The sequence below is a fragment of the Myxine glutinosa genome, chromosome 7 (genome assembly GCF_964187855.1).
Source record: "Myxine glutinosa chromosome 7, kmMyxGlut1.1, whole genome shotgun sequence".
NCBI classification, from domain to species: domain Eukaryota; kingdom Metazoa; phylum Chordata; class Myxini; order Myxiniformes; family Myxinidae; genus Myxine; species Myxine glutinosa.
The window spans coordinates 99,338,101-99,352,102 of NC_136267.1; the positions used below are offsets into that span (position 1 = coordinate 99,338,101).

Consider the following 14,002-nt stretch of genomic DNA (forward strand, 5'->3'; position numbering starts at 1 on the left):
CCCTTTTTAGCCACCCTTTCCCCTCCAAATTGCACACCTTTCCATTTAAAAAACTACGAGCTGGTATATAAACAGTTAAATGTAATGGACCATCCAATGCAATGTTTCTAATCTTATATTATGTCCACAGGTATATGTGTAGCAGATCCTCTGGACATTGTTGTTTTTGAATCATTGTTCGCAAAACTCCACCTTCCATACTCTATCCGGCGCAACGATCAAGCAGACATCCGAGTCATTGTCTACAATTTTCGCTCATCGCAACAAACAGTAAGTCATTTCATTCATTAGTCGGTGTTGATGGAGACCAAGGTGCATTTTTATGCCTCCACCGACAAAGTCGCCCGGAGGCATTATGTTTTTGGGTTGTCGGTCCGTCCGTCCGTATGTCTGTCCGTTCGTCCGGGCTAAACCTCGTTTTTCTCAGAAACCATATGTCCGATTGAGACGAAACTTTCAGGGTATGAGTGACACCCATGCAGAATGATTTTATGATAATTGTGACATCATAGGTCACATGGTATGGGAGCCATCTTAGATTAAAAGCAAATAATTAAAAAATTATTTCTCGGAAACCACTGAATGGAAAAATTTAAACTTGACACATTGTCGAGTACTCCCAATGGGGAACAAAAGCATGATAATGACATCATAGGTGAAGCGGTATACCAGCCAAAAATGTTTCAATCGAATTCTTTATCCTAAAAATCTGAAATTGCATGCACATGATCTATGACCCATTTGTATTGAAATATTAAATTTATGACATCATAGGTCACATGGTTTGGCAGCCATTTTGGATTGAAGGAAAAGATGAAATAATTATATCTCTGAAACCGCTCACCCTATCGATGCGAAATTTTACAAATATCATCTAACAGCACTGTTGCATATAGTTTGAAAATGATGATGTTATAGGTCACGTGGTTATTATTATTATTATTTTTGTATGCAAGATCGAGGCTCATGAAAGAGCTAATAAATAGAGTTTGGCAGCCATCTTGGATAGAAAAACGAACCTTATCTGATCAACACGAAACACAAACGTGATCCCCTACCCGTACATATGCAGAGTGATGACATCTACCCGTTGTGGGACTATGCAGAGGCATATTGGTGACACAGTCGTATTGTTCGAGTTAATATTGCTGCTTTAATTGCAAAAAAAAATAATTAATATATCATGCTCTTATTTTTCTCAAAACAGAATCTTTCAACACAATGGTTGAAGTAAATACTGCTTCATAATTTGCCTTTCTATTTGGACAAGAAGTACAATATAGTAACTCGCCTGATTGGTTGCCTCGAGCTAAAAGACACAGATTTAAGTTCGATTTATGTTTTTTCATGCAATATATGCTGCTAACCATAAAATTCCTGTGCAAATGTACATCATAATAATCACAGGAAGTATAATTTGACAAATAGATTGACAGGTCAGCACACCCTGATGAAATTTGCCTTTTGATGAAAATTAATTTGATGAATCCTTTGATGGAATCAGCCAGTCTCTGAGCTGTCTTCCCACACCTGTTGCATTTGCAAAAGGAGTTAGACATGAGTGCCCATTGTTTGACCAAGGGTACTTGCTTTGTCTTTTCTTTTTTATATATACGTGGTCTCGACTTGTGGAAGAGCTAGGATACAGAACAGATCAGGACACAACATAACAAAGGAGGCAGGGAAATGCCAATAGCAGGGCAGAGGGAGAAGGTAGACATAGATGGACAAACATTGGATGCAGGTAACGATGAGGGGTATGGGAGAATGCAAGGGATGGACAAGATGGATACATAAGTAAAAATTTGATAAGGGTGGATGTGGTTTAAAGGGTGTAGGAAAGATCATGGCTTTGGATGGAGGTAAAGCTGTTTGTACCTGAGATGGTGGTGAAAAGCTGCCTTGAACACCCGGAGGGAAGAATAGCCCCCGGCCCTGGCAAGGCTTAATAGAGTGTGGAAGGCAGTTCCACCGGCGGGAAAATAAAGTAATAAATGAGTGGAGGTGAGCAGTGGTTCTGGATTTGGGCAGTTTCACAAGGAGGGGGTTGCTGGTGGACCACGAGGAACTTCAGGAGGAGCGGGTGCATCCAGCAGATACTTGTGTGGGAGGGTGGGGGGGGGGGGGGGTGGGCGTGGTGGGAGGACAGAGCATGGAGAGGGAGAAGGGTGTAAGACCAGAAATGAGCCGCAAGAAGACAGAGAGCCCAGCGGCCTATGGCGATGGTGAAGTGGTAGGCACATAGACTCGGCTACATTGCGAGAGATTCCAATGATATTGAAAGACTTGGTTTCCACGGCATCAAGCTGAGCAAGATATGAGTAAGACCCAAGAGTTTGGGTGATTGAACCTCTTCAAGAGGATTTTTGAGAAAGTAGATGGTAGGAGTTGTGGTACGGTCCTTTCAGAGAGAGAGAGAGAGTGAGTGAGTGGGATTTCTCAGGATTGAAAGACATATGTTCCAGGTGTTTGACCAGTTTGTGATTTTGTCACAGTCTAAGGAAAGGGAAGAGGCTGCTGCCTGGCTGTCAGAAGGATGAGGGATGCCACGGCAAAGAGTGGAGTCATCAACAAAGAGATAAAGATGATTTTCCAGAGAGTCAGAGAGATCATTGATGAATATTAGGAATAAGATAGGGCCTGGAACACTGCCTTGGGGGCACTCCCACCTTGACAGGGAGAGGAGAAGAAAGGGTTCAGTTGAGAGCCACATGTTGGCTACGAGAGTGGAGCCAGTCAGTAATCCAAGAGTGAAGTTGGCATTGCTTCCATCGCCAGAGAGTGTGGAGAGCAAGGCAGAATGCCAGACTGTCTTGATCCTTTCCTCTCCTAATTGAGAAGGATGGTTGGACTGATGTTACAACAGCCCACCTTGAAAGTTGTACAAAACCATTTGAGTTTAGGCTGCTTTGTATGCAGTGTCCAACTGACCTTGTGAAGTTTAAAGAATGTTGAGATATATTCTGTTGCTTCTTCAGTCTAAGCTATCAGGAGGTTATGTAGTTGAATTCACAAACACTACATACAAAACAAATTCTGGGTTTGTAGGTGTAATACAAAACAAATTCTGGGTTTGTAGGGGTAATACAAAACAAATTCTCCAAAAATCTACCATGATAAAAAATTTACAATCCTATGCAATAAATTCCAGTCGTCTGCAGAGGATTTCCCATCCAACAACATCCAATAAACAATTGGACAGTATTGTTGAACTACAAAACGGAGAGACTCAAAACAGCCCTTTTGTGATTCTTCTTATTTTTCTTTTCAGACAGCCCAACTCAAAAATGGTTTAAGCTCAGTATGGTACTTGATGGTTTAAATACGAATAAACTGCATTTTACAGTGGGAAGGTCCATGACTACTCAAAATGTTTATACCTTGAAAGGATTCCAAGTAGGCATAACTGCATACCCACACATAGGGCAATGAAGGGCCAAAAGGGGTGGGCGGGATCACGCCTGTCAATCAGCCTGGTGGGGGTCAGGTGATATTCTACATATGCGGTGATACAATTGGCTGAAGGCCAATCACACCTCTATGGGTGTGGTTAACACAGAATATTTTTTCTGCCATTATATAATTGTATGACTTTAATGCAAAGTGTTTTCACAGATTATAATCGACAAGATATTTCATAGTGCAATCAAAATAAAAATTTCCAGCATGTAAATACATTTAAAAACGAGAGCAATGTGACTGCGTTGCCAATATGCCTTCGCGTATTGCCTTCCCTGACCCGTGATGCCCTCGTTCACTGTCCTAAAAATAAACAAGTTTGATTTAAATCCCTTCAGCTGTTCTCAAGTATTACATTTTTACCAGACATGGTAGGTTTCACATCGATCAGTGAAGTAGTTTCGGAGAAGATATTTTTTTAAATATTGGCTTTCAAATTGGCTTTTTGGCTAATTGGCTATTGGCTTTTTATCCCATCTCGTCTTCAGTTGTCTTACCCTTCCTCCCGTCCATGGTACACTGAATCTTGTGGTGAGGCAGTTGCCCTGAAACAACTTGCCTTTGCCTCTTGGAAGGCAAATCCAACTGAAGGCAATCTCAGTTCCTTCCACCAAGCTCAAAACAAGTGTGTGTCTACCCTCAGGAGTGCCAGGAAGCACTATCTCTCCACACTCAAGATTGAACTCTCAAACCTGTCTCCTTCCTCCAAATCCTGGTGGCGTCTTGTCAAATCCGTTTCTGGTGTTTGTTCCCCCTCCATCCCCTCTCTCGCCTCAAATGGCTCCACAGTTGACACCGCACGTGACAAAGCCGAATGCCTCAACTCTTGTGAAATCTTGTGTCCCAAACCCATCTCTCTCTGTTCCCACCTTACCCAGTCGAACCCAACTGCTCCTGGACTCTGTGTCCTTCTCTCCTGACAAGGTGGAGAAGTTTTTGTCAAACCTCGACGCTGATTCTGCAACTGGACCAGACGGCATCAGCCCACGGGTCCTAAAATCCTGCTCTGCCGCTCTATCTCACCCTCTCTCTGTTCTTTTCACCCTCTCTTTTGCTCAAGGTCATCTGCCAGCATTTTGGAAATCAGCTAACATTACCACTTTACACAAAAAGGTGCAAAAACAGATCCTTGCAACTAGAGACCAGCCTGCTCCCAATTATCAGCAAAGTCATGGAATCCATCATTGCTTCGGATATCAAATCCTTCCTCTTCTCCAATGGCTTGATCTCCGATCATCAATTTGGATTCAGACTAGGTCATTCTACTCTGGACATGTTGCTTCTGCTGTCTCAACAATGGATGGGGTTCCTCAATGCCAAACAGGAAATCAGAGCTGTCTCCCTTGACATATCACGTGCCTTCGATACGGTCTGGCACCCAGCTCTGCTCACCAAACTCTCCTCCTATGGTATCAATGGAAATCTCCATGCTTGGCTTGCGGACTTCCTCTCTGGTCGTAGTCAACGTGTGGCCCTGAATGGGTTTCTCTCATCTCCCCTTCCTGTTCAGGCTGGAGTTCCCCAAGGCAGTGTTCTGGGCCCTGTGCTTTTTCTGGTGTTCATCAATGATCTCTCCGACTCTCTGGAAAATCCTCTCTATCTCTTTGCTGATGAATCCACTCTCTGCCGCTTCATTCCTCTTCCCTTAGATCGGCAGTCTGCAGCCTCCTCACTCTATGCAGACCTGGACAAAATCACAGACTGGTCAAACAAGTGGAACATGTCTTTCAATCCTGACAAATCTCACACTCTTACTATGTCTCTCCGAAAAGACCGACTGGAAAAACCTCCCATCTACTTTCTCAACAATATTCTCGTAGAAGTTATGTCGCTCAAGCTTTTGGGTCTCACTATCTGCCATGATCTTTCTTGGGAAAACCACATTTCCAAGCTAGCCTCCAAAGCCAGTCGCCGACTGGGCATCCTCTGTCGTGCGAAGTCCTTCCTTGGCACACCTGAGCTCCTCACCACATACAAGGCTTTCATCCGCAGCTCAATGGAATACTGTTCTCCCCTCTGGGCCGGTGCTCCTGCATCACACCTAGGTCGGCTTTACGCTGTTGAAACCAAAGCTTTCAGAATCATTGGAATCTCCTGCGATGAAGCTAACTCCGAGGGCCTTTCACTCACTCACCGCAGGCAGGTTGGTGGTCTTTCTGTCTTCTACCGACTCCTCTCCAGCCTTGCTCCCCCCAGCTCTCTCTGTGCTCTATCCCCCAAATATTCCTACAGGTCGCACAAGATCTGCCAGCAACCCTCTTATGGTTACACTGCCAAAATCTAGGCTCTCTGCTCACCTTCACTCTTTCATTCCCCTTTTCTCCCACCTCTGGAACAAACTCCCCCACTCCCTTCAAGCCCACTCCTCCCTCCAGGTCTTTAAAACAGCTGTTCACCACCATCTCTTATCTTCCCCCATCCAAAACCTTGATCTTTTCTACCCCTGATAATTCACCCCAGATACACTTTTTTGAAATTCCAACTTCTTTCCTAGAAGTCTTTGCAGTGTCCATATGTTGTATACCTCTCCCACCTCCCTCCAAGCCCTCTCCCTCCCACAGTTCTCTCGATGTCCCTGCTCTCAAATGTTGTGTTTGTGTCCTTCCCCCTCTCTCCCCATCTTGTCTACCACTCCCCTTATTTTGTGTTTTATGTGTCGGTTTGTGTCGGTTTGACTTTTTGTGAGATTAATGTTAGCTCTTTCACGAGCCTCGATCTTGTATACAAAAAAAAAAAAAAAAAAAAAAAAACATGACATATGACATCAAAAATGTACACTCTGCTATATGTATGGGTAGGGGATGATGTTTGTGAAGTATCATGTTGATCGGTTAAGGTTTGTTTTTCTATCCAAGATGGCTGCCAAACCACCTCCAAACCACAGAGATGGCTCCCAAACCACTAAGATGTCATCATTTTCAAAATATATGCAGCAATGGCGTTAGATGACATTTGTAAAGTTTCGTATTGATAGGGTAAGCGGTTTCTGAGATATAATTATTCAATATTTTCCTTCAATGCAATATGGCTGCCACACCATGTGACCCATGGCGTTTTCGTGATGAACTTTTAATCACCATGCTTAATCAATAACACACGTAAAGTTTTGAATTGATCACTTTGGTGGTTTGGGAGAAAGTGTTTTTTAAAATGTTTTCGGTTAAACCAATATGGCTGCCAAACCATGTGACCTAGGATGTCATAAATTTAATATTTAAATACAAATGAGTCATAGATCATGTGCATGTAATTTCAGATGTTTAGGTTAAGGCATTCAATTAAAACATTTATGGCTGGTATACCACTTCATCGATGATGTCATCATTATCATGCGTTTGTTCCCCATTGGGAGTACTTGACAATGAGCCAAGTTTAAAATTTTTCCATTTAGCGGTTTCTGAGAAATGATTTTTGAATTACTTGCGTTTATTCCAAGATGGCTGCCATACCGCGTGACCTATGACGTCACAATTATCACAAAAGCATTCACAAAAGTCTCAATCTGACATGTGGTTGTTGAAGAAATCAAGTTTAGCCTATACGGAAAAACTGACAGATGGTAACCTGAAAACATAATGCCTCCGGCCACCTTCGGAGGCGGAGGCATAAATATCGCACTCATGTCCAAAGGAAGCAGTTCAGTTTGGCATTTTTAATATGAAATAGGCAGACCCTAGAAAAAATGAAACCCATTAGAATTACCCTTTATAACCCATTTATAATTATCGTTTGGAACCCTTTGGAATTACCCTTTAGAACCCATTTAAAATTATCGTTTGGAACCCTTTAGAATTACCCTTTAGAACCCATCTATAATTATCGTTTAGAACCCTTTACAATTACCCTTTAGAACCATTTAGAATTATCATTTAGAACCCTTTTGAATTACCCTTTATAACCCATTTATAGTTATCGTTTAGAACCCTTTATAATTACCCTTTAGAACCCATCTATAATTATCATTTAGAACCCTTTAAAACTACCCTTTAGAATCATTTAGAATTATCATTTAGAACACTTTAGAATTACCCTTTAGAACCCATCTATAATTATCATTTAGAACCCTTTAAAACTACCCTTTAGAACCATTTAGAATTATCATTTAGAACCCTTTAGAATTACCCTTTAGAACCCATCTATAATTATCGTTTAGAACCCTTTACAATTACCCTTTAGAACCATTTAGAATTATCATTTAGAACCCTTTTGAATTACCCTTTATAACCCATTTATAGTTATCGTTTAGAACCCTTTATAATTACCCTTTAGAACCCATCTATAATTATCATTTAGAACCCTTTAAAACTACCCTTTAGAATCATTTAGAATTATCATTTAGAACACTTTAGAATTACCCTTGAGAACCCATCTATAATTATCATTTAGAACCCTTTAAAACTACCCTTTAGAACCATTTAGAATTATCATTTATAACCCTTTTGAATTACCCTTTATAACCCATTTATAGTTATCGTTTAGAACCCTTTATAATTACCCTTTAGAACCCATCTCTAATTATCATTTAGAACCCTTTAAAACTACTCTTTAGAACCATTTAGAATGATCATTTAGAACACTTTAGAATTACCCTTTAGAACCCATCTTTAATGATCATTTAGAACCCTTTATAATTACCCTTTAGAACCCATCTATAATTATCATTTAGAACCCTTTAAAACTACCCTTTAGAATCATTTAGAATTATCATTTAGAACACTTTAGAATTACCCTTTAGAACCCATCTTTAATGATCATTTAGAACCCTTTATAATTACCCTTTAGAACCCATCTCTAATTATCATTTTGAACCCCTTAGAATTACTCTTTAGAACCCTTTAGAATTACCCTTTAGAATTACCCTTTATAACCCATCTATTATAATATTATCGTTTAGAACCCATCTTTAATTAACATTTTGAACCCTTTAGAATTACACTTTAGAACCCATCTATAATGATCGTTTAGAACCCTTTAGAATTACTCTTTAGAACCCTTTATAATTGCCCTTTCGAACCCTTTAGAATTACCCTTTAGAGCCCTTTGGAATTACCCTTTAGAAACTTTGAGAATTATCCTTTAGAATCCTTTAGAACTAGCCTTTGGAAATTAGAATTACCCTTTAGAACCCCTTTAGAATTAATCTTTGGTTCCTCGGGGTCTTATGGTTCCTCGGAGAGTTTTGAGTCATTGGGGTCTTTTGGGTCTTTTGACCGTAGTGAACACACAGTAATGTTAAAAGATTGGTCTTTAAAACCGTACACAAATCGTCCTTATGAAAGGGGACAGACATCAGGCATTTGTACAAACACATACCTTTTATATAGTAGATGGCGTTATTAAAAGGACAAAATCTGTTTTCCTCCTGTTCCATAAGTCTAAAGGTTGTATTATAAAAAAAAGTATCTATCAATTACTTTGCAACCCTCCTTAAACCAAAAGGATGTCATAAATAAATGACAGCTTCACTTAGCAAAACTAGAGCTGTAAGTTTTCTAAATATATAATACTGTCGTGTGACTGCTCTCAGTTAACACCGGGAGAGTCACGGAAGGCAATCGAGCGTTTCTCCTGGGCGTTCAGTTCAAACAGCGGATTTTATATATACGTGGGAGGAAGAAAGGGGAGGGAAGATGAAGGGTCTTACCTGTCGATCCCGCCGGCAGTCCCAAAGCCTGCAAAGAAACTAACTTGAACAAAGACGGGAATTAGAATGTACAAATATAACAGGTTTATTAAACGGAATGCCGGTAACAAGGAAAACGTGAAGGTGAAACTAAAGTCCTAAATGGGACGTCCCCCACACCAGACGTACACACAGACGAAGGATGAAAATAAACTGGATAATAAAATACGTGTGGGTTATCGTGCACTTAGCTCATTCGGCTGTCCCAGCACCTCGTCAAGACCAGTCTCAGGCCCCCGTTCCTGCGCGGGAATCCGGACGCGGTCTCTGCCTTGGTGGGAAGTAGGCCCGGAGTCTGCCTCACTCACAAGCTGCTAGGCCTCACTGGGTGTCTTGCTCACCTCGGCCTCATGGTGTTCCAGTCAGGTTGCCCTCGTCCATGCGCAATCGCTCGCGAGGTCCCGAACGTGAACACAAGGGAGGATAGTCATCAACGCACAGCCATCCACCGTCACCCAGAATGCGAGCAGGCACAAGATGATCAGGAGAACAGCAGAAGAAGACCAGAGTGCAAGAACGACCATGGAGCAAGAGCGTAAATGCCGGTTTTAAAGTTCCTTTATTCGTCGGGTTGTGACGTCCTCGGTGCCTCTCCTCCAATCACTCCCGGCCAACACCACAGGCTTAGCTCTCCACCACTCAGCGTGCAGTCCACCTCTGACGTCATCGGTTGTACCTTGTCAATCAGCGCGCTGCTTCCTCCTCGGCCTTCTTTCACCAATCAGTGAGTGCCTTCTTCCTCCGCCCTGGCCAATCACGGCTCCTCGGGGCGTGTCTTTGGCCTGCTCCACCTCGATGTGTGCTGTAGCTGGATGCCGTCCCATCAGCAGTGCTCAGAATTGGCTTCCGGTTGGTTTTATTATTATTATTTAATGTGCTTTAATTGCCATTCTCACTAGTGTCCATTGCGGTGCCATAAGGGACAAAGGATCAATCACATGGGGAACGACGAACAGCGAAGTAGTTGCATAATCCCTATAACTAGTTAACATGCCCCATTCCTCGTAATGGGGACGAAGATACACCTTAATCCGACATTCGGGCTAAACAGGGCCTCTACTTATTACTTGGTGGTGGTTCTTATTCTTCACGACAGTCGGAGCATGTTACCTACACAAATCTACTTGGTCTAAACTCTAAAGTATCTCTACCCCACCGACATAACAAAACTTTAAAGCACATTTTTACTGATGTATGTTTTGAACAGTTTAATAGATATAGTCATGACACATCCCATGTTTGAAGTCACTTGTGTTGCAAAATATTAGCAAATGTCAAATAGGTGTTTAAAATCAACTATGTCCTGGAAATGGTTGATGATGATATTATTTACTTTAATCCGTCACGATCATTCTATTGATCACTTTTCAGTGTTTGGTAATATTGTAACTTATTATTGTACCCTAGGTTCGTGTCCGACTTGAAGAAACACCAAACCTGTGCAGCAGTGCAGGCAAAGATGCTTCATATGAGCAGAAAGCAACACTGAATGCCAATGATATCTTTTCGTTCACATTCACTGTGATGCCACTTAGGTTGGGCCTCATCCCCTTTCAGATCAAATTAAGAACGCCTGAAAAATATATGCGATATGAGGAAACAATCAACTGTGTGGTAAGTCTTGCAATTTCTATTTTGGTTTTCATTTTCATCCCCATTTGCAACAAATGGCCTTGCATGTTAATTGCATGTCATTCCCATTTCATGTTAGTGGATATGCCCGGGTAGAGGCAAAATAACAGTGTAATGGGACATGTTAAGCTGACAATCGTTATGAGCTAAGGGGGTTAATATAGTGTGAGTGATTCCTTGAGTCAAGATGTGATTGATTTGATAAATCTATTATATGTTTTTAGACATGTAGTATATAGACATGTAGAACTTGTTTTGTGTGCTAGCTCTATATGATTATAACATACTTGTCTTACGTATTGTATTTGATCTGAATCTTACTGATCATGCGGACTGAAAACTGATACCCAAGTTGTCATGACGTCATGCATTTATTGTTTTCAGCTTTATAAACAGACTGGTGAGGGCAACAATCATTGTTTAAATACCAGCCTGGACCAGATGCTAATTGGAAGCAATTACCAACAGGGTTTTGAACTCATTGTTTCAAAACCATGGTTGTGGAGATGCAATATACTCGATGGTCCACAGGATCGCTCGGTCTTAGATTTTTAGATTTCGGATCTTGGGGACACACACAAGGGTTTGGGAAGGGTATTTTTGACAATAACCTTTCCTCTTTTTAAGAAGGCGCATTTAAAATTTCTCAGAATGTGGATCTCTTTCATGTAGAGGTGGGAGGTAGAGGAATTTTCAATTGTTGCAGTGTTTCAGCAGCAAAGACCCTTGACAGCAAGTCGATTGGAGCAGCGAAAAAAACTCCCTCTCATATTGCCAGAAAACACAACAGGCCTTATGATCATACTACATGGATGTTGGAAGGAGTAAATGAAATGTAGCGTGTGTTTGTAAAAGCCTGGAAGGTACATCTGTCTCCAGCGTTTAGTAATGATGCAATGCACTGCAAATTATGTGATGTGATACCAGCGGAGGACGAACCACAACTACAATGGCTACTTCTCTGATTTGTAATCACACCCGGTTGCTCTGCCTTCTTACTTGGACAAGAAGCTTGCAGAAAGTGGCCTCTGCAGTAACATACCTCACCTCAATACATCCTAGAGTATACCTTTATTATCTGGGCCAGTCACAAAATCAGGCCTAATACCCACCAACTTTTCCTCACAACCTCTACCTGAGCACTTGCATGAACTATTTTGCTCCGACCGAGGGGTAACGCCCGAAAGGTCAGCAACTTGTGATCCTTTACGGCAAACTTCAAGTGGCCTGTTCAGTGTTTGCTCAAATTACATCTACTAAACAGCTAGAATAGAAGGATTGGCAAAGGACAATGAGAATCAGGCATTAAGTCAAACAGATGAGAGGTTATGGTCAGAAACACAGAGGAACACAGCAAAATTGCTACGACATGTGCAAATGAACAAAGCAAAATGTAAACTTAAAGATGTTAGCACTCCACATAACACCCTCCCCAATCTCATAACAATACCGATCAGCAGGGCATTTTATTCAATGCTTCGACAATTCATAGTAGTCTTATTCCAATGTTAATTGACCTAAATGATTTGTCGCTTTACTCCTTTTATTTCTCACTTAAAATTTTGATGAACTCAATTTTTTTTTTTTTTCCACATCATTTGAGCAATTCCTCCTTTTTCTTGCAGCCAGAGGGAATTGTACATAAAATCAGCGAGTCGTTCATACTGGCACCAGGTGAGTCAATCATTTAAGTAAAACTTCAATAAAACTGAATATGCATTCTGCCAAAATCTCAACAAAGAAGTGATAGCAACACCAGTCAGAAAGAGAGGTGTGCAGTAGCTACTCACAGGGATGTAAACACTTTTTTTTTGTATACAACATCGTGGCTCGTGTAAGAGCAAGCACATTAAACACACATTAGCACATAAAACACAAAAAACATAAATGGACACATAAAACAAGAAAGGGAGGGGGAGATATGATGGTGAGAGAGAGGGAAGCACATAAGCACAACAGTAGAGAACAGGGACATCGGGAAATCTGTGGAAGGAAGAGGGCTGGGGGGTGGTGAGGGGGTAGGGGGGGAGGGAAGGGGTACACGGTATCGAACAAATTGACACTACTAGGAATTTCAGGAATGAAGTCGGAGATTGAAAGAGGTGGATTTGGGGTGTATTAACGGGGGTAGAAAAGATCAAGGTTTTGGATGGGGGAAGATCAGAGATGGTGGTGAACAGCTGTTTTAAAGACCTGCAGGGAGGAGAGGGATTGAAGAGAGTGTGGGAGTTTGTTCCAGAGGCGGGAGAAAAGGGGAATGAAAGAGTGAAGGTGAGCAGAGAGTCTTGATTTTGGCAGTTTCACCAGAAGAGGGTTGCTGGCAGTTGTTGTGCGTCCTGCAGGAATATTTGGGGGACAGAGCACAGACAGAACTGGGGGAGCTAGGCTGGAGAGGAGTCGGTAGAAGACAGAAAGACCACCAACGTGCCTGCGGTTTTAGAGTGAAAGGCCCTCGGAATCAGCTTCATCGTGGCCGATACCAATGATCCTGAAAGCTTTGGTTTCTACAGCGTGAAGCCGAGCTAGGTGTGAGGCAGGAGCACCTGCCCAGAGGGGGAGCAGAACTCCATCAGGCTGCGGATGAAAGCCTTGTAAGTGGTGAGGAGCTCAGAAGTGCCAAGGAAGGACTTCGCACGACAGAGGATGCCCACTCGGCGATTGGCTTTGGGGACCAGCTTGGAAATGTGGTTTTCCCAGTAAAGATCATGGCTGATAGTGAGACCCAAGAGCTTGAGTGACAGAACTTCTTCAAGAGGATTGTTGATAAAGTAGATGGGAGTGTTTACATCCGAAGTATGGAAACACTTCAGTCGATCATAATGATAATAAATATCAAAAGCTATTCCTCATCATTACAGACTGAATCTGTTAATTAAAAAACATATCAACACTTGAATTGCACATCAGAATTTGCACGGTACTAAAGCTTGAAATGTTTCAATCTGGATACCATGTGTTGGTTCAGTGAGTACTTGATCCTATCTCCAGAGAATACAACAAAGAATGTTCTGGATTGAACACATGTTGTGAGCCTGCATTTTCCTTTGAAATAAGTAAATTACTGTGTAAATTTGTACTTTATCCTTTTTTATGTTTCGTTTTTTTTGCACAGGAAATGCGTTTATAATTCAAAATGACATCCCTTCAAACATTGTTCCTGACAGTGATGCTGTGTCATTTATCAGCGTTAAAGGTCAGTGCTTTTGCTTTTTTTGTGAATAATGTCTA

At 41.6% G+C, this 14,002-nt stretch overlaps 1 protein-coding gene across 1 annotated transcript in view; it reads left to right on the top strand.

Moving 5' to 3' along the window:
- The window catches only part of LOC137431468 (complement C3), a 613,976-nt gene that overhangs the window by 348,759 nt on the left and 251,215 nt on the right, over nucleotides 1-14,002 (top strand). The window contains exons 22-25 of the mRNA XM_078782039.1: nucleotides 131-270; nucleotides 10,550-10,756; nucleotides 12,400-12,448; nucleotides 13,887-13,967. Of these exons, the coding sequence (XP_078638165.1) occupies nucleotides 131-270; nucleotides 10,550-10,756; nucleotides 12,400-12,448; nucleotides 13,887-13,967 (477 nt within the window). The remainder of the gene's footprint in view (nucleotides 1-130; nucleotides 271-10,549; nucleotides 10,757-12,399; nucleotides 12,449-13,886; nucleotides 13,968-14,002) is intronic.